This window comes from Jaculus jaculus, chromosome 13 (genome assembly GCF_020740685.1).
Source record: "Jaculus jaculus isolate mJacJac1 chromosome 13, mJacJac1.mat.Y.cur, whole genome shotgun sequence".
In the NCBI taxonomy this organism is placed as follows: domain Eukaryota; kingdom Metazoa; phylum Chordata; class Mammalia; order Rodentia; family Dipodidae; genus Jaculus; species Jaculus jaculus.
This window is the reverse complement of record NC_059114.1, coordinates 48,755,337-48,780,493: the sequence shown is the minus strand read 5'-3', so window position 1 is coordinate 48,780,493 and position 25,157 is coordinate 48,755,337. Positions and strand designations below refer to the sequence as shown.

Genomic DNA, 25,157 nt, shown 5'->3' with positions numbered 1-25,157 from the left:
CTCCCTCCCTCTTCCTCTGTCAAATAAATAAACATTTTTAAAAAGTAGGAACAGTGGACACCCTTGTCTTTTTCCTGATTTTTGTGGAGAAGTTTTATGTCTTCCCCATTTAGTTTTATGTTGGCTGTAGGTTTGTTATAAATAGCCTTTATTATGTTGAAATATGTTCTTTCTATTCCCAATTTCTGCAGCACATTTATCATGAAGGGTGTTGGATTTTGTCAAATGTCTTTTCTGCATCTATTGAGATGATCATGTGATTTTTGTCCTTCAGTCCGTTTATATAGTGTATTACATTTATCAACTTGTGTCTGCTGAACCATCCCTGCATCTCTGGGATAAAGCCTATTTGGTTGGGGTGAATTATATTTTTGATATATTCTTGTATTGTTTGCCAATATCTTGTGGAAAAATTTTGCATCTATGCTCCTGAGGGAGATTGGCCTGTAATTTTCTTTCTTTCTTTCTTTCTTTCTTTCTTTCTTTCTTTCTTTCTTTCTTTCTTTTTTTCTTTCTTTCTTTTTTTTTCTTCTGTCTTTGTCTGGTTTTGGTATCAGGGTGGTACTGGTATCATAGAAGGAATTTGGTAGAATTCCTTCCTTTTCTATCTTATGGAAAAGTTTGAGAAGCATTGCTGTTAGTTCTTCCATGAATGTTTGGTAAAAATTCACCAGTGAGGGCTGGAGAGATGGCTGAGCTGTTAAGGCACATGCCTGCGAAGCCCAAAGACCCTGGTTCGATTCTCCAGGTCTCACGTTAGCCAGATGCACAAGGAGGCACATGCATCTACAGTTCGTTTGCAGTGGCTGGAGGCCCTGGCGCACCCATTCTCTCTCTCTCTCTCTCTCTCTCTCTCTCTCTCTCTCTCTCTTTCTCTCTCTTTCTCTCTTTCTCTCTCTCTCCCTCTCACCCCCCCCTCCCCCCCTCTCCTTCTCTCTGTCTTTAATAAATAAATAAAATAAAATATTTAAAAAATAAAAAAATTCACCAGTGAATCCATCTGGACCTGGACTTTTTTTAGTTGGGAGATTTTTTAGGTCATTTATCTCATCTTGATTTATTTTTTGTAGGTCATAGAAATTTAGGAAATCATTTCTTTCAGATTTTCAAACTTAGTGGAGTATATGTTCTTAAAGTACATCCTTATAATTATCTGAATTTCATTTCTGTTGTGATGGTGACTTTTTCATCTCTAATTTTGTTAATTTGTGTCTGTTCTCTCTTTCTTTCGGTGAGATTTACTAAGGACTAAGGATTTATCAATCATGTTTATCCTTTCAAAGAACCAACTCGTGTTTCATTGATTTTTTTTGGTAATTTTTTGGGGGGGTTCTATTTCATTAATTTTTGCCCTAGTCTTTATTGTTTCTTCCTGTTTATTTTCGGTTGGCCTTGTTCGTCTTTTTCCAAGGCCTTAAGGTGAAGTATTAAGTTGTTTACTTAGAACCTTTCTAATTCCTAATTTCAATTTGTAATTTTCGAGGTGGGGTTTTAGTTCTAGTTATTTTGATTAAGTTGAACAATAATAGGACAGACAAGCTGCCACAGGCATGGAAGGAAGCTAGGTTGTGGTACTGGTTTCCTTTTTGCATCCAGAAAAATGAGTTACCAACGTCCCTGTGACAGGCAGCAGCAGGCTCCACCTGCAGCCCTCCAGGGGGGCGGGAGCAGCTCTGACAGGCCCTCGGTTGCGCAGGCGCACCCGCCTTGTTAGCGGCCGCAGAACAGCGCAAGCGCAGACGCTGGGTTAGCGCCCGCTAAGGCCGACTGCGCAGGCGCAGCGGCGTTCTGCGGTCCGCCGGCGATGGCCGAGGCGTCTCGGTGGCACCGGGGAGGTGAGGGATGCGTGGGTGTAGCCGGGCGCATTTGGCAAGTCCACACGGCCAGAAAAGAGCTGTTTGTGAACCCGACGGGAGACGACCGACCGCAGTCTGGTCACACAGAGGGGAGGGAGGCCCTGACAAGGGACAGCGCCCGCCCCGTGCCCCGCCCCCGCGGGCGCTGCCACCCAGCGCACGGCACGGCTGTCGCCTGGCCTGGCGGGTCTCCAGAGGCCTTCGTGGATCTGGGGAGTCGGGACCCTGCCGGCTTCAGCTGGACCGCCTCTGTGCTGTCCTCCCAGCCCGCAGACGACTGCCTGCTCACCCCGGGGCAAGATTCAGCGATGACCCCAGCCTCCTGAGAGTGGGAATGAAAAATAACCCGTAGCCCTTGAAGTTTCCTTTCGCCGGTGTAACAACTGAAAAGTTATCGTTTCTACTTCCAGACATAGTAATTACATAGTAATATGAAGGAAAAAAAAATTTGTTTGTTTTACATTTCACAGGGACTTCAAAACCTAAGCTGCATTACAGAAGGGAAGTAGAAATTAGAACTACACCTCAGGAATTGTTGCTGTACTTCATTTTTTTAATAAACCTATGTATATGTAAGTACGCAGATGGAGGCAAAGGTTGGTTGACCTAGAAAAACATACTAAAACAACAAAAAAAAATGACAGATTTTAAAGATCATTATCCATGATAGACTATTTCCAGTTTTTAAGGGCAAACCTGGATCACGGATGTAACTACCAATTTTCATAGTCAACAGTATTTTTATTTTATTTGGAAGGTCTGTTTAAAACATAATCCCTATATACATAACTAATAAAAATATCTCTTGTAGCATTCTCTTAGGTCAGCATGTGCCAACTGGTAATTGTATACCAATTACCTAAGTAATTGGTCTTGCAGGTGTTAATTTTTAGTCATAGATTAATTAAAGACTAGTAGAATCAACTTGATAAGTATCTGAGACTGGTTTATAAAAACTTAGTTACAGGCCAGGTCTAGTGACCCATGCCTTTAATCTCAGCCCTCAGGAGGTAGAGGTAGGAGGATTCCTGAGAGTTCAAGGCCAACCTGGGTCTACATAGTTCCAGGTCATTCTGGGCTATAGTGAGGCCCTACCTAAAAAAAGCCTGGGCTGGAGAGATGGTTTAGCTGTTAAGGTATTTGTCTGTGAACCCAAAGGAACCAGGTTTGATACCCCAGGACCCACATAGGCCAGATGCACAAGGGGCACATGTATCTGGAGCTCGTTTGCAGTGGCTAGAGGCCCTGGTGTGTCCATTCTTTCTCCCTCTCCTCTCTCTCTCTGCTTGCAAATAAAATTTTTTTTTAAAACTTAGTCTTAAAGATAATACATGCTTAATATTGCATATTTAGAAAGTATTAAAACGTAAGCAAAAAGATTGTTGAAAGCTGGGTGTGGTGGGTATGGTGGTACACGCCTTTAATCCCAGCACTTGGAAGGCAGAGGTAGGAGGATTCCCTTAAATTCAAGGTACTTTGAAACTACATAGTGAATTCCAGGTCATCCAGGGCTAGAGAGAGAACCCTATCTTGAACACAAAAATATTGTTCTTAATCCACTATTCAGAAGTATTTTAACACTTTTATTATAATAAAGAATTGAAAACAGCCTAAACCTTCAGTAAGGGGATTTGTTTAACATTACAGTATAGCAATGAAATAAATGCTATACTAATAAATGGCATGGGCTTGTACATAGAATGAAATGATGATGATACTTTTCTAAATTTGTTTGTTGCAAGAAATTATATCTCTTTATAAAATTAACACATACCCAAAAAGAAGTAATACTATTTTTAAAAAAAAGCTCTTGGGGCTGGAGAGAGAGCTTAGTGATTAAGGTGTTTGCCTGTGAAGCCTAAGGACCCAGGTTTGATTCCCCAGGACCCACATAAGCCAGATACACAAAGTGGCACATGCCTCTGGAGTTCATTTGTAGTGGCTAGAGTCCGTGGCACGCACATTCTCTTTCTCTAATAAATAAAATATTTTTAAAAACTTGCTGTGTGCCAAAGCATCATTTTAAATATTCTATATCCACCATCTCCTTCTCAGAACAAAACTAAGAACTAAGAGATAGCATTCCTGTAATAAGACTCAGAACCCTTACCTGGTTGAATTCAAGTTCCATGTCCTTAACCACCTACTACAGAATATTGCCTATAACCTAGTGCTCTCCCAACTGAGCTATTTTGCCTAATATTGCCCTCTCTCTCTCCCTCTCTCTCTCTTCCCCTCCCTCCTTCCCCTCCCTCCTCCTCTCTCTCCCTCTCCCTCTCTCTCTCTCTCTCTCTCTCTCTTTCTCTCTCTCTCTCTCTCTCTCTCTCTCTCTCTGTCTTCCTCCCTCTCCTTTGCTCTTCCTTTTTGGAGGTAAGCCCAACAGACTTTTTTTTTTTTATTGAGAGAGATTGAGAATTTGCATGCCAGGGCCTCCAGCCACTGCCATATTGAACTCCAGACACTTGCACCCCCTTGTGCACATGTGCAGTGTTGGCTTGCATCACTGTGCATCTGACTTATGTGGGACCTAGAGAGTCAAACAGGCAAGCACCTTAACTGCTAAACCATCTCTCTAGCCCTTCTTTCTTTCTTTACTTTTCCCTCTTTCTTTCTTTCTTTTTTTTTTGAATATTGCTTATTCTCAATGTGGAAGAAAAATGGATATTCAGAGTCAGTGTGAACTCATTATTTAAAAGACAAAATTATAAATGTGTGTGCATAAAACCTGAAAAGTCTATGCCTAGCTTTAATAGTAGGATTACAAGAAACTTCTTCCTGCCTGAAATATTTCTATTTTAGGTTTTAGAAAAATATTTCTTTTAGTAATTAGGCATAACATAGTTGAATTACAAGCCCAAATTGGAAAGAAATTGAGATAACATTTTGATCCTAATAACTGAGTTTTTTAAATGTAAATTTTTAAACAAAAATTCTTTTCCTTAGTGACTTTCGGGATGGTAAACCCACATATGTATTACTTAAACAAAGTTATGGCCTCTCTATTTTTGGACACTTCTGTGCCTGATGAGGAAAGAATTAACTTTAAATCTATTCGAAGCATAACTGATTTTTGGAAGGTAAGATATCACATAAGTAGACAACTTTAGATATTCTATAAACCTTTGCCACACATAATAAGTGCTCAGAGAATTTTTATTGAAGGAATTAGTAAAAGTGGATATCATGCCGAGTGTGGTGGCACATGCCTTTAATCCCAGCACTTGGGAGGATCGCCATGACTTTAAGGCCACCCTGAGTTACCTAGTGGATTCCAGGTCAGCCTGGGCTATATTGAGACACTACCTAAAAAAAAAAAAATAAGGATATAATTTCCTTATTAGAATCAACCAGTAGTTAGTACAGTTGAGGAACTGTGTTCACAGTATGATATTGTTCTTATTTATTTATTTATTTATTTATGTGAGTTAGAGTCTTATTCTAGCCCAGACTGACCTGGAATTCACTCTAGTCCCAGGCTGGTCTCAAACTCACTGTGATCTTCCTACCCTTGATATATTTTTTAAAATATTTGTTTATTTATTTGAGAGAAAGAAATAGGCAGAGGGGGAGAGAGAGAGAACAATAGGTGTGCCAGGGCCTCCAGCCACTGCAAACGAACTCCAGATACATATGCCCCCTTGTGCATCTAGCTTATGTAGGTCCTGGCTAATTGAACCTGGGTCTTTTGGTTCTGCAGGCAAGAGCCTGAACCTCTAAGCAATCTCTCCAGCCCTTGATATATATATATATATATATATATATATATATATATATATATATATATATATATATATATTATTTATTTATTTATTTATTTATTTATTTATTTATTTATTTGAGAGCGACAGACACAGAGAGAAAGACAGATAGAGGGAGAGAGAGAGAATGGGCGCGCCAGGGCTTCCAGCCTCTGCAAACGAACTCCAGACGTGTGCGCCCCCTTGTGCATCTGGCTAACGTGGGACCTGGGGAACCGAGCCTTGAACCGGGGTCCTTAGGCTTCACAGGCAAGCGCTTAACCACTAAGCCATCTCTCCAGCCCTATATATATATTTTTAAGCATTCTCATTTCAATTAGAAAATACAAGATTTGGGCTGGAGAGATGGCTCAGTGGTCAAAGTGCTTGCCTGCACAGTTTAATGACCAAAGTTCAATTCCCTAGTACCCATGTTATGCCAGATGCACAAGGTGGTACATGCATCCAGAGTTCACTTACAGCAGGTGGAGTCCCTGGCACGCTCATTCTCTCCCTCTTCTTCCCTAACTCCCCCTCTCTGACACTGTCTGTCAGGTGTGGTGGCACACTTTAATCCCAGCACTCAGTGAGGTAGGAGGATCGCTATGAGTTCAAGGCCAGCCTAAGACTATGTAGTGAATTCAGATCAGCCTGGGCTAGAGTGAAACCTTACCTCAAAACATTTAAAAAAAAAAAAATCTAGCTGGTCGTGGTGGTGTATGCCTTTAATCCCAGCACTCGGGAGGCAGAGGTAGGAGGATCACCACGAGTTTGAGGCCACCCTGAGCCTACATAGTGAATTCCAGGTCAGCCTGAGCTAGAGACCCTACCTTGAAAAACAAAAAAAAAAAAAAATCTAAAACAGCAAAGTAAATTCGAGATGTACCAGGTATGGTAGTGTACACCTTTAGTCCCAGCATTCAGGAGGCTGAGGTAGGAGGATTGCTGGGAAATTTGAAACCAGTCTGGGACTACATAGCAAATTCCTGGTCAACTTGGGCTAAAGTGAGACCCTGTCTCTCAAAAGAATTTTATTTAGTTGCCCAGGAAAGATAATGTTTATGATTTTTGTATGTGTTGTGTTAACTTTTCCCTGGGACACATGAGCCAATGTCTATTCCCTGTAGACAGGGCACCAATGACAGACCAAAGAAATGATTCCACCCAAATCTAGCTTGGTGCACTAGGGAGTTTGTTGGAGTTTGCAGGAGCACAGATGACTGGAAGGCAGCTGCCTCACCAAAAAGCCCACCGCAGCATGGGTGGTGACTTGTGTGAGCTGCTTCACGGAGTTTGCATTACACCTTGCTGGACATTTCAGGAGTTCCTGAGATTTGTGAGATTTGAATTTGTGGTGCATGATACTTACATCCTGAAAGACAATTTTTAGTATATCAGTGAGAAGGAGAGCAGATTGAAGGAGTTCATGCTTGTGCATAGGGCCATAAACCCAGGAGTATAACAATAACCTTGTCATTACCATTTAGGGTGTCTTGGGTAATATTTTTCATACTCAGAATCTGTTATGCACAAGATTATGAATAAAGATTCTATTGACATGAAAAATATTTTTCATTCTATGTGAAGTTTATGGAAGGACCACTTTTGGAAGGTTTGTACTGGGACTCATGGTACAATAAGCAGCAGTTGTACAATTTGAAGAACACTAGTCGCATCTACTATGAGAATGTTCTTCTGGGAGTCCCCAGAGTCCGGCAGCTGAAAGTCCGCAACAATACATGCAAGGTCTATTCATCCTTTCAATCTTTGATGAGTGAATGTTATGACAAATACACTCCTGAAAATGAAGACCTGTCTGATTTTGGCCTTCAACATGATACTGAGTAAGTAAAGTTAGATTATACTTTAAGTTTATGGGCTGAAGACAATACTCAGCAGTTAAAGGCACTTGCTTGCAAAACCTTCCAGCCAAGGTTCAATTCCACAGTACCGACATCCAGCCAGACACATAAAATGGTTCATGCCTCTGGAGTTTGTCTGCATGGCAAGAGGCTCTGGTATGCCCATTCTGTGCCCCTCCCACTCTATAATATATAAAATATACAAAAACTATAAAATATTTTTATTTATAAATTTTATTAAAATTTTTTACATTATATTAAAATGATTGTTTTTCCCTACCAAAGTAGAGATCCAGAGGCTCCTAAGAGCTCATCACTGAAGTACACTTAAAACTCACCCACTAAGGCTCAGAATTTTGGGGAAGGGGTGTTGGAAAGATTTTAAGAGCCACAGGTTGAGACATCATGCTCAGAGGCATTCCCTTCCCCGCAAAAATAACTGACTACTGCTCCCACAATGCATAACACATGATGTATCTGTATGAAACATCTTAATAATAACACACATTGAAAATATGTGGATTTCAAGTACTCGTGCTGGGAGCTGGTAGGCCCAGTGGCTCTTCGAGCACTGGAATCACAGAAGAAAGTCTGGAGCCTGCAGCGCTGAGAGGAGTGAGCCTGTGTGTCAGGTTTGGGTTGGGTTTGTTGTCTGTTTGCCTTACAGCGAGTGTAGCAGGCTGTGACATGAAATGTGTAGTCATAGTGGATATGGGACAAAATATCAGGTTTTGCCTTTTAAAATACTCACTCAGTTTTTCTGGCTAGCCATGCTCTCCCAATTATCCTCCCCCCACCCGAAAAAAAACAGAAAACTTTGTAGGATGCTTCAGGAGAGTGTGAGGTGTGCTCTGTGACCTTTCTCCCTCCTACTCTGCCTTGCTAATTGACAGAGCCTGTGGCTTCCAGTACTGAAAGGGGACCGTTTCACTGCAAGCACTGCACCTGATGCTGCCTGCCAGGAACACTGTGGCCATTGTCCTCAGGGCAGCTGAGGCTGCTGGCAGTGTAGACTCAGTACTGCAGTGCCCCACCACCCCTTGACAGAGGAGCCGCTGGCGCCAGTGCTGCTCTCCCTTTTCTACGCATAGTGCCCACTCTCCAGGAATAGCTGCTCTTTGCTCTTTTTAGTTACTTCTCCAGGCATATGCTTCCTAGTTTGATTTATTTGAGAGATAGAGGCACATAGATGCACACGTGTGTGTGTGTGTGTGTGTGTGTGTGTGTGTATAGAGAGAGAGAGAAAATGGGCACACCAGGGCCTTTAGCCACTGCAAACGAACTCCAGATGCATGTGCCACCTTGTGCATCTACCTTACATGGATCCTGGTTCAATTCCTGGGGGATCGAGCCTGGGTCATTTGGCTTTGCAGGCAAGTACCTTGACCACTAGGCCATCTCTCCAGGCTTACTTCCTATTTTTAAATAGCATCTCATCCTGCTGCTGATTGGTTTTATAATTATACGCCTGTATTATTTTCAATCATGGCACATGATCTATCAAATGACTCCCTTTTTCTACTTCCTGTTCAGTCCTCCTGCCCCTGTTAGCCTCTCAGTATTAGTTATACCATGACTTCTTTTTCATATTGCTTTTAGCTACTAGTCAGTTTATATTATGAATATGAATTATGAATATTTCTCTTTAAATTTATTTTTTCATTTGTTTATTTATGAGAGAGTATGGGTGTACAAAGGCCTCCTGCTGAAACAAACTCCAGATACTTGCACTACTTTGTGCATCTGGCTTTGTGTGGGAACTGGGGAATGAAACCCAGGCTGTCAGATTTTGCTAGCATGTGCTTTTAACCTCTGAGCCACCTCTCCAGCCCTGCATTTCCTTTTTTTGAGTAGCCTTCCTGCAGCCCCTAGGGTTAATTGCTTTATGGGTTTCATTGACTTATTTCTTCTTTGTATGCGTTTTGGGTTTTATTATTTTGTTTTGGGATAGGATCTTACTATGCAGCCCAAGTGGCTGAGTTTGGGCATTCTTGAGAACTTGTATAATCCTTATAAATCTAATAAATTCACTACTATAAAGGCACAGGTATAAAAGTATCTTAAATATTACAGTACTAGCCACATTCCCTTTCAACCCAAAATTACAAAATAAATCAAATTTTTAAATTTTTTTTATTTTTTAAGGATGGACACTCCAGGGCCTATAGCCATTGCAAACAAACTCCAGACATATGCCCCCCCCCCCCACACACACACCTTGTGCATCTGGCTTTATGTGGATACTGGAGAACTGAACCTGGGTCCTTTGGCTTTGCAGACAAGTGCCTTAATTGCTCATCCATCTCTCTAGCCCCTTAATTATTATTATTTTTTGTCTTTCTTTTTCAGTGCTGAGGACAGAACCCAGGGCCTTGTGCTTGCTAGGCAAGCAGTTATCCACTGAGCTAAATCCCCAACCCCTTAATTATTATTTTTGTCAAAGGGTCTCACTCTAGTCCAAGCCAACCTGGAATTCACTATATGGTCTCAGGGTGGCCTTGAACTTCTGATCCTCCTATCTCTGCCTCCCAAGTGCTGGAGTGAAAGGCGTGTGCCACCAAGTGTGGCTATAAACCAATTATTTCACTATACATTTTAAACTGGAATCATAAGACCACTCTCTTAAATTATTCTAGTTTTCTAAGTTTCCAAAGCAGCTTCCTATACTTTAAGTACCACAATTAACACTGTGGATTAGATGTAGTTACCACTTTATACTTAACTAGAACGGTGAGTTAGTGCCTGCCATTCCTCCACATCCAAAATAAATAGCATGTTCATCTACCCAAAAGGTAAATTCATTAATTAAAAACATTTCCCTAAGCTAGGCTTGGTTACTCACACCTATAATCTTAGCACTCAGGAGACTAAGGTGAGAGGGTAACAGTGAGTTCAAGCCCAGTCTAGGCTATAGTGAGTTCCAGGTCAGCATGGGCTAGAGTAAGACACTGCCTCAAAAAAATGAGTAAAAAGAGAGCCGGGCGTGGTGACGCACGCCTTTAATCCCAGCATTCGGGAGGCAGAGGTAGGAGGATCGCTGTGAGTTCAAGGCCACCCTGAGACTACAGTTAATTCCAGGTCAGCCTGGACCAGAGTGAGACCCTACCTCGAAAAACCAAAAAAAAAAAAAAAAAAGAGTAAAAAGAAATAAAAACATTACCTATTAAAAAAAGAAGAGGGACAGCCGGGAATGGTGGCATATACCCTTTGATCCCAGCACTCCAGAGGCAGAGATAGGAGGACTGCCATGAGTTCAAGGCCAGCCTGAGATTACATAGTGAATTCCAGGTCAGCCTGGGAAAGACCCTACTTTGAAAAAGCAAAAAAAAAAAAAAAAATAGATGAGGGGTTAGGCATGGTGGTACACACTTTTAATTCCAGCTCTTGTGAGGCAGAGGTAGGAAGAGTGTTGTGAGTTTGAGGCCAGCCTGAGACTACATACTAAATTACAGATTAGCCTGAGCTAGAATGAGACCCTACCTCAAAAATAAAATAGGGCTGAAGAGATGGCTTAGCAGTTAAAGCACTTGCCTGCAAAGCCTAAGAACCCAGGTTTAATTTCCCAGTACCCATGTAAGCCAGATGCACAAGTTGGCACATATGTCTGGAGTTCATTTGCAGTGGCTAGAGGCCTTGGCAGAACCATTCTCTCTCTCTTTGTCTCTCACAAATAAGTAAATAAATAAAATATATTTAAAATAAGTAAATAGAAGAGGGGTCAAGCGTGGTGGTGCACACCTTTAGTCCCAGCACTGGGGAGGCAGAGGTAGAAGGATTGGCATGAGTCCAAGGCCAGCTTGAGAGTCCATAGTGAATTCCAGGTCAACCTGGGCTAGAGTGAGACCCTACCTTGAAAAAAATAACCAAAAAAAAAAAAGAAAGAAAGAAAGAAAGAAAGAAAGAAAGAAAGAAAGAAAGAAAAGGAATAGGATGAAAAAAGAGGGTGTTCAACTAGTGGAGGTGAATGAGGGAGCTATGATAAATTAGGGTGGTGGGGAGGGGATTACGTAAATTTTAATCTTAAATTTTAAAAAGTAACTCAGATCTATGTGACAGAATCTGGGATGGAAGGGGAGAGAACATTTTAAACTTCTTTTTTTTTTTTTTGGTGTTTCAAGGAGGGTTCTGCCTGTAGCCCAGGCTGACCTGGAATTCACTATGTAGTTTCAGGATGGCCTTGAATTCATAGCTATCCAGTCCGCCTACCTCCACCTCCGAGTGTTGGGATGAAAGGCATGCCCATTTTAAACTCTTTACCCTTGTATAAAACTTTTCTTTTGAAACAGAAAAAAAGAACCTTGTTTGTAAAACTAGATTTATTTAAAAAGAATTAGAAGCCAGGAGAGAGTGGGTATATTACAGAGGGAAGAGTCCATCACAGTGGAGGAAAGGTATGACAGGAGCAGAGAGCCAAGGACTTTCATGTTATCAGAGTCAGAAAGCAGAGAGCAGAGGCTGGAGAGATGGCTTAGCTGTTAAGGTGTTTGCTTGCAAAGCCAAAGGACCCAGGTTCTATTCCCCAGTACCCATGTAAGCCAGATACACAAGATGGCTTATGCATCTGGAGTTCGTTTACCGTGGCTGCAGGCTGTGGCATACCCATTCTCTTTCTTTCTGTATCTCTCTCAAATAAAATTTAAAAATTAAGAAACTTAAAAAAACAAATAGCGCCTCAAGGCCTGCCCCAGTGACGCTTCCTTCAGCAAGTCCCTGCCTCCCAGATGTTCTCCAACCTTCCCAAACAGCACCACTTTGCTGAGGACCAAGCATTCCAATTCATGAGCCTGTGGGAGACGTTTTACATTCAACCCCAACAATCTCAAAGATACAGCTAAGTGGGCTGGAGAGATGGCTTACTGGTTAAGCGCTTGCCTGTGAAGCCTAAGGACCCCGGTTTGAGGCTCAATTCCCCAGGACCCACGTTAGCCAGATGCACAGGGGGCGCACACGTCTGGAGTTCTTTTGCAGTGGCTGGAGGCCCTGGCACGCCCATTCTCTCTCTCTATCTGCCTCTTTCTCTGTCTGTTGCTTGCAAATAAATAAATTTAAAAAAAAATACAGCTAAGTCAGTCATGGTGGTGCATGCCTTTAATCCCAGCACTCAGAAGGCAGAGGTAGGAGGATCGCTGTGAATTTGAGGCCACCCTGAAACTACGTAGTGAATTCCAGGTCAGCCTGGGCCAGAGTGAGACCCTACCTCAAAAAAAAAAAAAAACAAAAAAAGAAAAACTGTTAAACAGACATGAAAATATAAGTGCTTTGTCCTTGTGGTGTCAGTTTCTCCCTCCTGTTGAAAACATATTAATAGAAAAGCAAGTTTAAGGGCCTGGAGAGATGGCTCAGTGTTTAAAAGCACTTGTCAGTTCCCCAGTACCCACATAAAGCCATATGCACAAAGTGGTACATGTGTCTGGAGTTGGTTTGCAGTGGCAAGAGGTCCTGGTGCACCCATTTTCTCTCTTTTCCTCCCTGTCTACCTTCATGCAAATAAATAAAAAGAAGAACAAGTTTAAGCAGTGATCTTTGGATACAAATACATTTTAGGGAGAAGACTTCAGAAATCAAGCTTTCTTCTAAAAGGATGTGGAAATCAAATTTAGTTATGTATGTTTAACTTTAGTCTATGCACTTTAAATAAAATCAGGTAGCTATGTAACAGTATAAACATTTAGACAAAGTTTTTACATATTGGCTGTTTATATATCATTATGTATGACTTACATAACAAACTGTGAAGCACTCTTTTCTTCACACTGACACACATACTGCTGAATCAAAACTTGATATTTTTGCAGTACAATAATTTTGACACTTTTGTTCCACTCAAAGCCTAAACATATTATAAGCCAACAGAGACAATATGCTAAAGAAAAACAGCTCATCATTTATAGATTCTAAATATGTAGATTCTATTTCTCAGAGGTAAGAGGTTTTTAAATTTTCTTCTCATAGTATCTAGCCCAGTGTGTTTCCTGCAATAAGCACTAGAAAGAAAAATATATTAAATTTATGTGCTTTTTCTCATTATCTTATGAACTCTCTACTACAATTTTTTATTGTTTTATTTATTTACTTGAGAGAGAGAGAGAAAGGAGGCAGATAGAGAATGCACATGCCAGGGCCTCGAGCCACTGCAAATGAACTCCAGGTGCATGTACCTACTGAGGAATTGAGCCTCAAACCGGGGTCCTTAGGCTTCACAGGCAAGCACTTAACCACCAAACCATCTCTCCAGCCCTCTACTACAATTTTGAAACTACTATTTTGAACCAATTGTTAAATTCTTAAAACACTTTCCAATTGTGTTTTCTTATCTTTTTCTTACTCTTTCTACATCTAACAGATGGAAATACTCTTCTCATAATACCAATACCCCTTGGCACTGGGGATTTGTTGGTGTTTACCGAAGTGGAGGGTATATTTTCACCTTATCAAAATCAAAATCTCAAACCAAAACCAAGTTCGCGGACCTCCAACTGAACAGCTGGATCACAAGAGGGACCAGGGTTGTCTTTATTGATTTTTCATTATACAATGCTAATGTAAATTTGTTTTGCATCATCAGGTGAGTGATTCAAAACTTTCTTCTTAGTATATTAAATATATTCCAATTTGCACATGCTTTATGCTGAGATTAAAATCATAAGCTTTAGAATAAATAAATGTAGGTCTACTGATAATAATGAAAAAGGAAGTGAAGTAACATGTAGTCACTGTTTCATTAATTTCAAATCCATATAGGAACATACAGAATCATAACATACTATGATATATATAACAATATTTATGTAAGTTTTTTTCCTCCTTGTCACTGCAGTTACACAGATTTAGCATGTAGTCATGATAATTTCTTCATGTAATCAGAATACTAAAATTTCTTTGTTGATTTAAAAAAATATTTATTTAATTTAAACATAGAGAAATCAAACAGAGAGAGAGAGAGAGAATGGGTTCACCAGGGCTTCCAGCCTCTGCAAACGAACTCTGTAACCATACACCATCTAATTCTGTAACTCTGCACCATATTGTGCATCTGGCTTTGCATGAGTACTGGGGAATCAAACCTGGGTCGTCAGGCTTTTGCAGGCAAGTGCCTTAACTGCTAAGCCATCTCTCCAGCCCTGGATGTCTTTTAAAAATATATATTTATTTAAGAGTGAAATGGAGAGAAAGATTATGGGTGTCTTAGGCCCTCCTATCACTGCAAATGAACTCCAGATACATGTGCCACTTTGTGCATCTGGTTTTACATGGGTACTAGGAAATCAAACCCAGACTGTCAGTCTTTGCAAGCAAGTGTTTTTAACCACTGAGCCATCTCCTCAACCCTAGAATGGACTTTGGTATTAAGTTAGCCACATTTGTCTCAAGAATGAACAATTAAAAAAAAAAAGAATGAACAATTTAGCCAGGCATAGTGGCACATGCTTTTAATCCTAGCACTTGGAAGGCAGAGGTAGGAGGATCGCTGTGAGTTTGAAGCCACCCTGAGACTACAGAGTGAATTCCAGGTCAGTCTGGGCTATAGCAAGACCCTACCTCAAAAAAAAAAAAAAAAAAAACCCTAATTGATAAAAGGCCTAAATCCCCAGCTTATATTGCTTTAAACCATGAAGAAATGAACTTCTGCCACATAACAGCAATGCCAGAACCAGGGCAAATACCTTTTGTAATAAATGCAGAGGTCTAGCTTCATATTTTTAGATGATTTCAGCTTGTCCTTGGTGTGAGTCGTACCTTCTGCAGGATGGTTGTGCACACATGGAAACTGTGGTTATACATCATTGATATTCATAAACAGAGAACAGCAAATTAAGAAAACTTTCCTTCCTTCAGTCAGGTTGAGTTACCTTCAGCCTCCAGACATGCTATCATAGAACCTCTAGAGCTCTAGAGCTGAGCACTGGGAAAGAACTAAGATTGCCATGGTTTTGTCCATCTGGAGATTTGCCTCCCCTAAGTGATCTGGAGATTACTGACAACTGAATACAATCACGGTTCTCTTAAAGAAAAGGCTATGGGAGGGCTGGAGAAACGGCTTGGCAGTTAAGGTGCTTGTCTGTGCAAAGCCAAAGGACCCAGGTTTGATTCTCCAGTATCCGCGTTAAGACAGATGCACAAGGTGGCGCATGCATCTGGAGCTCGTTTGTAGTGGCTGGAGGCTCTGGCACTCCCATTCTCTCTCTTTCTCTCTCTCCCTCTGCCTGTTTCTCTCTCAAATAAACTATTAAAAACAAAAAGAAAAGACTATGGGAAAATAACTGCTGGACAGGCAACACACTACAAAAATCTCATGGAGCCACTTTTGCTCACAGGTCTCACATGTTTTTCTCAGCATGGAATGAGAGTTCATTCAAACTGGGGGATTTTGCTCTTGTGCAATGACAATAACAAAGTACACCTTGACCTTTAACATTTGTAAATAAATAACAACTACCTTCGATAGCCAGTGGATCCATCATACCTTTCATCTGGTAGGTCTTATCTTTCTCTCAGGAAGCAAGAGCTTTTCATTAACATCATGCATCCTTCCCAGTAGTCCTAATCAGGACAAAGTGAAAAGTATAATTGTTTCTGTGCCCTAAATTAGGTAGGAAGTATTGGGATGACAGGATTAAAGCACATGAAGAATTCTTTGTAATGATTTTTTTTTTTTATTTGAGAGTGACAGACACAGAGAGAAAGACAGATAGAGGGAGAGAGAGAGAATGGGCGCGCCAGGGCTTCCAGCCTCTGCAAACGAACTCCAGACGCGTGCGCCCCCTTGTGCATCTGGCTAATGTAGGACCTGGGGAACTGAGCCTCGAACAGGGGTCCTTAGGCTTCACAGGCAAGCGCTTAACCGCTAAGCTGTCTCTCCAGCCCTGTAATGATATTAAATCCAGACTTCCTAACTAAATTTTTTTTGTTGTTTTTTTCAAGGTAGGGTCTCACTCTGGTCCAGGCTAACCTGGAATTAACTCTGTCATCTCAGGGTAGCCTTGAACTCATGGCAATCCTCCTACCTCTGCCTCCTGAGTGCTGGAATTAAAGGCATGCGCCACCACGCCTGGCCTAACTAAATATTATGCTTATGCTGTTACATAAAAATTGTGCATTTTGAGCAGAGGCTAACTAGTCACATTAATGACAGTATAGCATTTTCTTTTTTAAAAGAGTTTTACTATTTTATAGATTTACTATGAGTGAAAAAGAGGCAGATAGAAAATGAATGCACCAGAGCCTCTAGCCAGTGCAAACAAGCTCCAGACACATGTGCTACCTTGTGTGTCTGGCTTTATGTGGGTACTGGGGAATTGAACTCAGGTTCTTAGGCTTTGCAGGTTTGCAGGCAAGTGCCTTAACTGCTGAGCCATATCTCTAGGCTATGTTTCTTTCTTTCTTTCTTTCTTTTTGCGGGGGGGGGGGGTTGTGGTGTTTCAATGTTGGGTCTTGCTCTAACCCAGGCTGACTTGGAATTCACTCTGTAGTCTCAGGCTGGCCTCAATCTTACAGCCATCCTCCTACCTCTGCCTCCCAAGTGCGGGGAAAAGGTGTGCACCACCATGCCCAGCTTTTTTTTTTTTTTTTTTTTTTGAGAGAGGGCCAAAGAATGGGCACACCAGGGTCACCAGCTACTGCAAATGAACTCCAGACGTATGTGCCACCTTGTGCATCTGGTTTACATGGGTCCTGGGGAATCAAATCTGGGTCCTTTGACTCTGTAGGCAAGTGCTTTAACTGTTAAACCATCTCTCTAAACCCCATATTTTCTTTTTTTAATTAATTTATTTATGTGCAAGCAGAGAGAGATTGAAAGAAGAGAGAATGGGCATGCCAGGGCCTCTAGCCACTACAAACAAACCCCAAATGTGTGTGTGACCTTGTACATCTGGTTTTATATGGGTACTGAGAAATCAAACCCTGGTCCTTAGGTCCTTTCTCTCTCTTCCTCTGCCTGTTTCTCTCTCAAATAAATAAAATGTTAAAAACAAAAAGAAAAGACTATGGGAAAATAACTGCTGGACAGGCAACACACTACAAAAATCTCATGGAGCCACTTTTGCTCACAGGTCTCACATGTTTTTCTTAAGGTGCAGGCAAGCACCTTGAGCACTGAGCCATCTCTCCAGCCTCTGCATTTTTCTTTTTCTTTTTCTTTTTTATGGGGGGTGGGGTTTGAGGTATGGTCTTGCTGTAGCCCAGGCTGACCTGGAATTTATTATGTAGTCTCAGGGTGGCCTCGAATTCACAACAGTCCTCCTACCTCTGCCTCCCAAGTGCTAGTATTAAAGGCATGAGCCAACATGCCCAGCTTCCTGAATTTTCTTTTTTTATTCTTTTTATACAAAATTTATTTTTTCAAGAATTATTTTTTAAAATTTTTTAATTTTTTATTAACAACTTCCATGATTATAAAAAATACCTCATGGTGACCCTTCCTCCCCCCACTTACCTCTTTGAAACTCCACTCTCCATCATACTCCCTCCCCATCTCAATCAGTCTCTCTTTTACTTTTGATGTCTTGATCTTTTCTTTCTCTTATGATGGTCTTATGCAGGTAGTATCAGGCACTGTGAGGCAATGGATATCCAGGCCATTTTGTGTCTGGAGGGAGGATGTTGTAAGGAGCCCTGCCCTTCTTCTGGCTCTTACATTCTTTCCGCCACCTCTTCCGCATTATACTCTGAGCCTTGGAAGGTGTGATACAGATATGGCAGTACTGAGCACTGCGGTCATTTCTTTCCATCACCATGATACCTTCTGTTTTGTCCCAAGGTCACTGCCATCTGAAAAGAGAAGCTTCTCAACCAAAAGTGAGAGTAGCATTAATATAAGGGTGTGAACATTAACAGAAGAGCTTACTGGGCAGTTTGATAAGCATAGTATATACATTTGGCCAGACAACAGCAGACGTTACATCCCTAGGGCTTATGACTACCCCTATTTTAAGTTTTCAGTATCAGGGATGTATCCCCTCCTATTGAGCGGGCCTTCAGTCCACTTAGAGGGCAGTTGGTTTCCACCATGACAAACGTGCCACTATTGCACCTGTTTGGCTCATTTGGCCTGGCTGGCCAATTATAAGACTTGCAGTGTCCACGGATGACTATCTTCACTGGTGATTTCTCTTTCTCCCATTGAACTGCATGCAGAATGGCTTCCTCCAGCTTTCTGTCAGTTGGTCTAAATGGAGGAGGTTATCAGCTCAGTTCCACCAAGATTTCTCAGTGACCTTGCAGCCAAGTATATGGAGTCTCCAGCAATAGGATCTTACCATCTATTCCTGGTGGGAAATCAAGGGCCTCGGCAGTGGCCTATAATGTTTTGGGGGCATCAGGGATCTCCCTGGCCAACAACTCACTGGAAGATATCCCATCCCTGGTACTGAAAATTTTCTAGCAAAAATACACAGCTCCTGAGTGTTCCATTGTCCAAAAACGTAGGATTACATATGTTTTATTTATACCCTCTTAGGTTCTGATTAGCTGTCCCTCCACCTTTCCTTTACTCAATCTCTTCCCAGACCTCATTTTGGGCCTTTTCACCCCCATTAATCTATTCTTCTACTTACATATATACAATACCATCTGTTGCAGTCTGGGTTGCATTGCTGTTAGAAATCACCCAACCAAGAGCAGCTTCTGGGAAAAAGAGATTTATTTTGGCTTACCTGCTCAAGGGGAAGCTCCATGATGGCAGGGGAAAACGATGGCATGAGTAGAGGGTGGACATCACCCCCTGGCCAACATAAGGTGGACTACAGCAACAGGAGGGTGTGCCAAACACTGGCATGGGGAAACTGGCTATAAAGCCCTTAAGCCTGCCCCCAACAATACACTCCCTCCAGGAGGCATTAATTCCCAAATATCCATCAGCTGGGAACCTAGCATTCAGAACACCTAAGTTTATGGGGGACACCTGACTCAAACCACCACACCATCCTATTAAGTACCCCCTCCCTTCCTTTCTCTTCCCTTTCTATCTCTTTTCTAGCTTACTGGCCTCTGCTACTGAGTTTTTTGCTTCTCACACAGAAGCCCAGTCATCTGTAGCTAGGATCCACATATGAGAGAGAACATTCGACGCTTGGCTTTCTTGGCCTGGTTTACCTCAGTTAGTATAATCCTTTCCAGATCCATCCATTTTCCTGCAAATTTCATAACTTCATTTTTCTTTACCACTGAGTAGAACTCCATTGTATAAATGTGCCATATCTTCATTATCCATTCATTAGTTGAGGGACATCTAGGCTGATTCCATTTCCCAGCTATTATGAATTGAGCAGCAATAAACATGGTAGAGCATGTACTTCTAAGGAAATGAGATGAGTCCTTAGGATATATGCCTAGGAGTGCTATAGCTGGGTCATATGGTAGATCAATCTTTAGCTGTTTTAGGAACCTCCACACTGATTTCCACAATGGCTGGACCAGATTGCATTCCCACCAGCAGTGTAGAAGGGTTCCTTTTTTTCCACATACCCGCCAACATTTATGATCATTTGTTTTCATGATGGTGGCCAATCTGACAGGAGTGAGATGGAATCTCAATGTAGTTTTAATCTGCATTTCTCTGATGACTAGGGATGTAGAACATTTTTCAGATGCTTATATCCCATTCGTATTTCTTCTTTTGAGAACTCTCCAGCTCCATAGCCCAGTTTTTAATTGGCTTGTTTGATTTCATAGTATTTAATTTTTTGAGTTCTTTGTATATCCTAGATATTAATCCTCTATCAGATGTATAGCTGGCAAATTTTTTTTGCCATTCTGTAGGTTGCCTGTTTGCTTTATTCACAGTGTCCTTTGTTGTACAAAATTTTTCTAATTTCATGAGGTCCCAGGAGTCAATCTGTGGCTTTATTGCCTGAGCAATTGGGATTATATTCAGAAAGTCTTTGGCAAGACCAATATATTGAAGGGTTTCCCCTACTTTTTCCTCTAGCAGTTTCAGAGTTTCAGGTCTGATATTAAGGTCTTTAATCCATTTGGATTTAATTCTTGTGCATGGAGAGAGAGAAAAATCTATTTTCATCTTTCTACAGATAAATATCTAGTTTTCCCAGCACCATTTGCTGAAGAGGCTGTCTTTTCTCCAATGAGTATTTTTGGCATTTTTATCGAATATCAGGTGGCTGTAGCTACTTGGACTTGCATCTGGGTCCTCTACTCTGTTCCATTGATCTAAATGTCTGCTTTTGTGCCAGTACCATGCTGTTTTTGTTACTATGGCTCTGTAGTATAGGTTAAAATCAGGTACAGTGAGACCACCTGCCTCATTTTTGTTGCTCAGTATTATTTTAGATATTTGAGGTTTTTTGTGATTCCAAATGAATTTTTGGATTATTTTTTCTATTTCCTTAAAGAATGCTGTTGGTATTTTGATGGGGATTGTATTAAATGTGTAGATTGCTTTTGGTAAGATTTCCATTTTCACAATATTGATTCTTCCGATCCGGGAACAAGGGATGTTTTTCCATTTCCTAGTGTCTTCTGCAATTTCTTGCTTAAGAGTTTTATAGTTTTCATAGTAGAGATCCTTTACTTCCTTGGTTAGGTTTATTCCAAGGTAATTTATTTTCTTTGATGCAATTGTGAGTGGGAGTGATTCTCTGATTTCATTCTCTCTGTGTTTATTGTTAGCATATAAGAATGCTACTGATTTCTGTGTATTTATTTTGTATCCTGCTACATGGCTGTAGTGTTTATCAGCTCTAACAGTTTTTTGGTAGAGTCTTTAGGGTCCTTTATATATAGAATCATGTCATCTGCAAATAATGATAACTTGATCTCTTCCTTTCCAATTTGTATCCCTTTTATGTGCATCTCTTGCCTTATTGCTATACCTAAGACTTCCAGTACTATATTAAATAAAAGTGGGGATAGTGGACACCCTTGTCTTGTTTCTGATTAGTGGAAAAGCTTCCAGTTTTTCCCCGTTTAGTAATATGTTGGCTGTAGGCTTGTCATAAATAGCCTTTATTATATTGAAATATGATCCTTCTATTCCCAGTCTCTGTAGGACTTTTATCATGAAGGGATGTTGGATTTTGTCAAATGCTTTTTCTGCATCTAATGAGATGATCATATGATTTTTGTCCTTCATTCCATTTATATTATGTATTACATTTATCTATTTGCATATGTTGAACCATCCCTGCATCTCTGGTATAAAGCTTACTTGGTCCAGGTGAATGATCTTTCTGATATATTCTTGTATTCTGTTTGCCAATATTTTGTTGAGAATTTTTGCAATTATGTTCATGAGGGAGATGGGTCTGTAATTTTCTTTGTTTGTTCTATCTTAACCTGTTTTTGGTATTAGGGTGATGCTGGCTTCGTAGAAGGAGTTTGGTAGGATTCCTTCTTTTTCTATTTTATGGAAAAGCTTAAGAAGCAGTGGTGTTAGTTTTTCCCTGAAGGTCTGGTAAAATTCAGCAGTGAATCCATCTGGGCCTGGACTTTTTTTATTTGGGAGATTTTTGATAACTGATTGGATCTCCATACTTGTTACAGGTCTATTTAAGTTATTAATCTCATCTTGATTTAATTTACGTAGGTCATATAAATCAAGAAATCATCCATTTCTTTCAGATTTTCATACTTAGTGGAGTATATGTTTTTATAATATGTCCCTATGATTTTTTGAATTTCTCTGGTGTCTGTTGTGATATTACCTTTTTATCTCTAATTTTATTAATTTGTATGTCTTCTCTCTTTCTTTTGGTCTGATTTGATAAGGGTTTATCAATCTTGTTTATCCTTTCAAAGAACCAACTCTTTGTTTCATTGATTCTTTGGATTGTTTTTTTTTTTTTTCTATTTCTATTTCGTTAATTTCTGCCCTAATCTTTATTATTTCTTCCCATGTACTGATTTTTGGTTTGCCTGTTCTTCTTTTACCAAGGCTTTAAGGTGAAGTATTAGGTCATTTACTTGCGACCTTTCTAATTTCTTAATATAGGCTCTTAAAGCTATAAATTTACCTCTTAGAACTGCCTTCATTGTGTCCCAGAGATTTTGGTATGTTGTGTTCTCATTATCATTTGACTCTGGATTTTTTGATTTCCTTCTTTATTTCTTAATTGACCCATTCATCATTTAGTAATATATTATTTAGTTTCCATGATTTTGTGTATGATCTACAGCTTTTCTTGCTAATTGATTTGTAGTTTGATTCCATTGTGGTCAGATAGAATGCAAGGAATTATTTCAATTTTCTTGTATTTGTTAAGATTTGCTCTGTGTCCTAATATATGTTCTATTTTAGAGAATGTTCCATGTGCTGCTGAAAATAATGTATATTTTGCAGCATTTGGATGAGATATCTGTTAGGTCCATTCCTTCTATGACCTCATTTAGTCCAGATGCCTCTTTGTTTATTTTTTCTTGGGATGACCTGTCAATTGATGAAAGTGGGTTGTTGAAGTCCCCCACTACCACTGTGTTTGGTGTTATCTGTGACCTGAGTTCTAATAGCATTTGTTTGATGAATTTGGGAGCACCCATGTTAGGTCATATATGTTTAAGATTGTAGTATCTTCCTGTTGGAGAGTGCCCTTAATCAATACAAAGTGACCTTCCTTATCTTTCTTAACTAACGTTGGACTGAAATCTTCCTTGTCAGACATTAGGATAGCAATCCCAGCTTGTTTTCTAGGCCCATTTGCTTGAAATACTGTTTTCCAACCTTTCACCCTAAGATAATGTCCATCCTTTGTAGAAAGGTGAGTTTCTTGGAGACAACAAATTGTAGGATCCTGCTTTTTAACCCAGTCTGCAAACCTATGTCTTCGTTGGGGCATTGAGGCCATTGATATTAACAGATATTATTGAAAGGTGTGTATTTATGTTTGCCTTTTTTTTTTTTTTTTAGTTCTGGTTCTACCTTTGCTTTCTTGTATTAACTAGTATTTGAGTATTGTTTGTTTTTTCCAGGTTCCTTATATGTATGCTTTTCCTTCTCTTCAGCATGGAGGATTCTTTCAAGTATTTTCTGTAGAACTGGTTTTGTCTTTAAATACTCCTTTAGCCTGCTTTTGTTGTGGAATGTCCTTATTTCTATGTCTTTTTGAATGTATAGCTTTTCAGGATAAAGTAACCTTGGTTGACAGTTGTTATCTTTCAGAACTTGGAATACATCACTCCAAGCCCTTCTGGCTTTTAATGTTTGTGTTGAATAATCTGCTGTAATCCTGATAGGCCTTTGTAGGTAACTTGATTTTTCTCTCTAACTGCTTTCAATATTTTTTCTTTGTATTGTGTGTTTGGTAGTTTGATTATAATATGGCAAGGAGAGGTTCTTTCCAGGTTTTGTCTGGCTGGGGTTCTAAAGGTTTCCTGTATCTGCATTGGCACCTCTTTCTCAATTTGGGGGAAGTTTTCTTCTATGATTTTGTTGAAGACGCCTACTATGCCTTTGGAGTGAAATTCTTCTCCATCTGTTATGCCCTGAATTCTTATGTTTGATCTTTTCATAGTGTCACAAATATCTTGAAATTTCCATTCATAATTTTCTATTAGTTTGTCTTTCTCTTTGTTGGACTGTATTAAATCTGCCACCTGCTATTCTAGCTTAGATATTCTGTCCTCTCTTTCATCCATTCTACTGGTGAGATTTTCTACAGAATTTTTTATTTCATTAACTGTGTTCTTCACTGCTAGTAATTCTGACTGTTTTTTTCTTTATTATTTCTATTTCCTTATTTATGTCTTGTATTGACTTCTTTTTTTCATTAACTGGTGCCCTGTGTCTTCTTTGATTCCTTTGAATTCCTCTTTGATTCCTTTGATTTCTTCTTTGATTTGTTTGAACATATTTACAATCATTCTTTTGAAATCTTTCTCAGGCATTTCCTCTAACTTGTTCTCACTGCTGGTCATTTCTGATGCATTAATACATTTTGGTGGATTTATATTGTCTTGCTTTTTAGTGTTTCTTGAGTTATATAATGTATATATTTTTGTATCTTGCATTAAGTTAATGCTTGGATTTTCTAGCTAGCTGGGTATTCTTAGCTATATCAATTGATCTGATGTTATATATCTTCAGGGTAGGAGCTTAAGGTGTTAGGTGTGACTCTCAGAGTATCTACAAAGGTATTCCTAGGCGTTGGGTTTGCCTGCTATGGGAGTATTCAAGTAGGCTGAGTGGAACAAAATACAAATAGATTCTCAAATATAACTAAACGATGTGCACATTCAATGAAAGACAGCACCGAGTATTTATGCAAGAGTAGGTATTAAAACAACCAGATCCTCTATCAACAAAGAGGTCTGTTGAAGGCTCCAAGTCAGCTTGTGACCAAGTGAGACCCTTCCCTGGTGCAATCCCAGTTACCTTTTTGGATGATTTTGGTCTCAGTTATGTGTCCCTCTTTGGTGCCCTGTGGGTTCAAGTAGGCTGGCTGGATCGCTAGACTGCTGTTCTGTTTTCTGGAGCTGGGCACTGGCTTTTCCTGTGGGGCAAGCCAAGCCTGTCAGCTGTGACCCCACAGACCTGGCACCACTGCTCCTGGATCTGCTGCTGCTGTAGCTGTCGCTACTGCTGCTGGATCTGCTGCTGCTGTAACCGCCGCCACTGCTGCTGCTGGAGCCGGAGCTGCTGCTGCCGCTGCTGCTGGACCCGCCACTACCAGAGCTGCTGCTCTTGCTGCCAGAGCCAAAGCTGCTGCTGCCGGGGCTGCTTAGGCCTGCCTGTGTGGGCTCCAGATGCTCTG

At 40.4% G+C, this 25,157-nt stretch overlaps 1 protein-coding gene across 4 annotated transcripts in view; it reads left to right on the top strand.

Moving 5' to 3' along the window:
• Positions 1 to 1,804: 1,804 nt before the first annotated feature.
• Positions 1,805 to 25,157, top strand: part of Pkd2l2 (polycystin 2 like 2, transient receptor potential cation channel) — a 99,715-nt gene continuing 76,362 nt past the window's right edge. For all 4 annotated transcript variants that reach the window (XM_004652468.2, XM_012947503.2, XM_012947504.2 and 1 more), the window contains exons 1-5: positions 1,805 to 1,835; positions 2,327 to 2,428; positions 4,800 to 4,933; positions 7,181 to 7,437; positions 13,799 to 14,020. In XM_004652468.2, coding sequence (XP_004652525.2) covers positions 1,805 to 1,835; positions 2,327 to 2,428; positions 4,800 to 4,933; positions 7,181 to 7,437; positions 13,799 to 14,020 — 746 coding nt within the window. The remainder of the gene's footprint in view (positions 1,836 to 2,326; positions 2,429 to 4,799; positions 4,934 to 7,180; positions 7,438 to 13,798; positions 14,021 to 25,157) is intronic.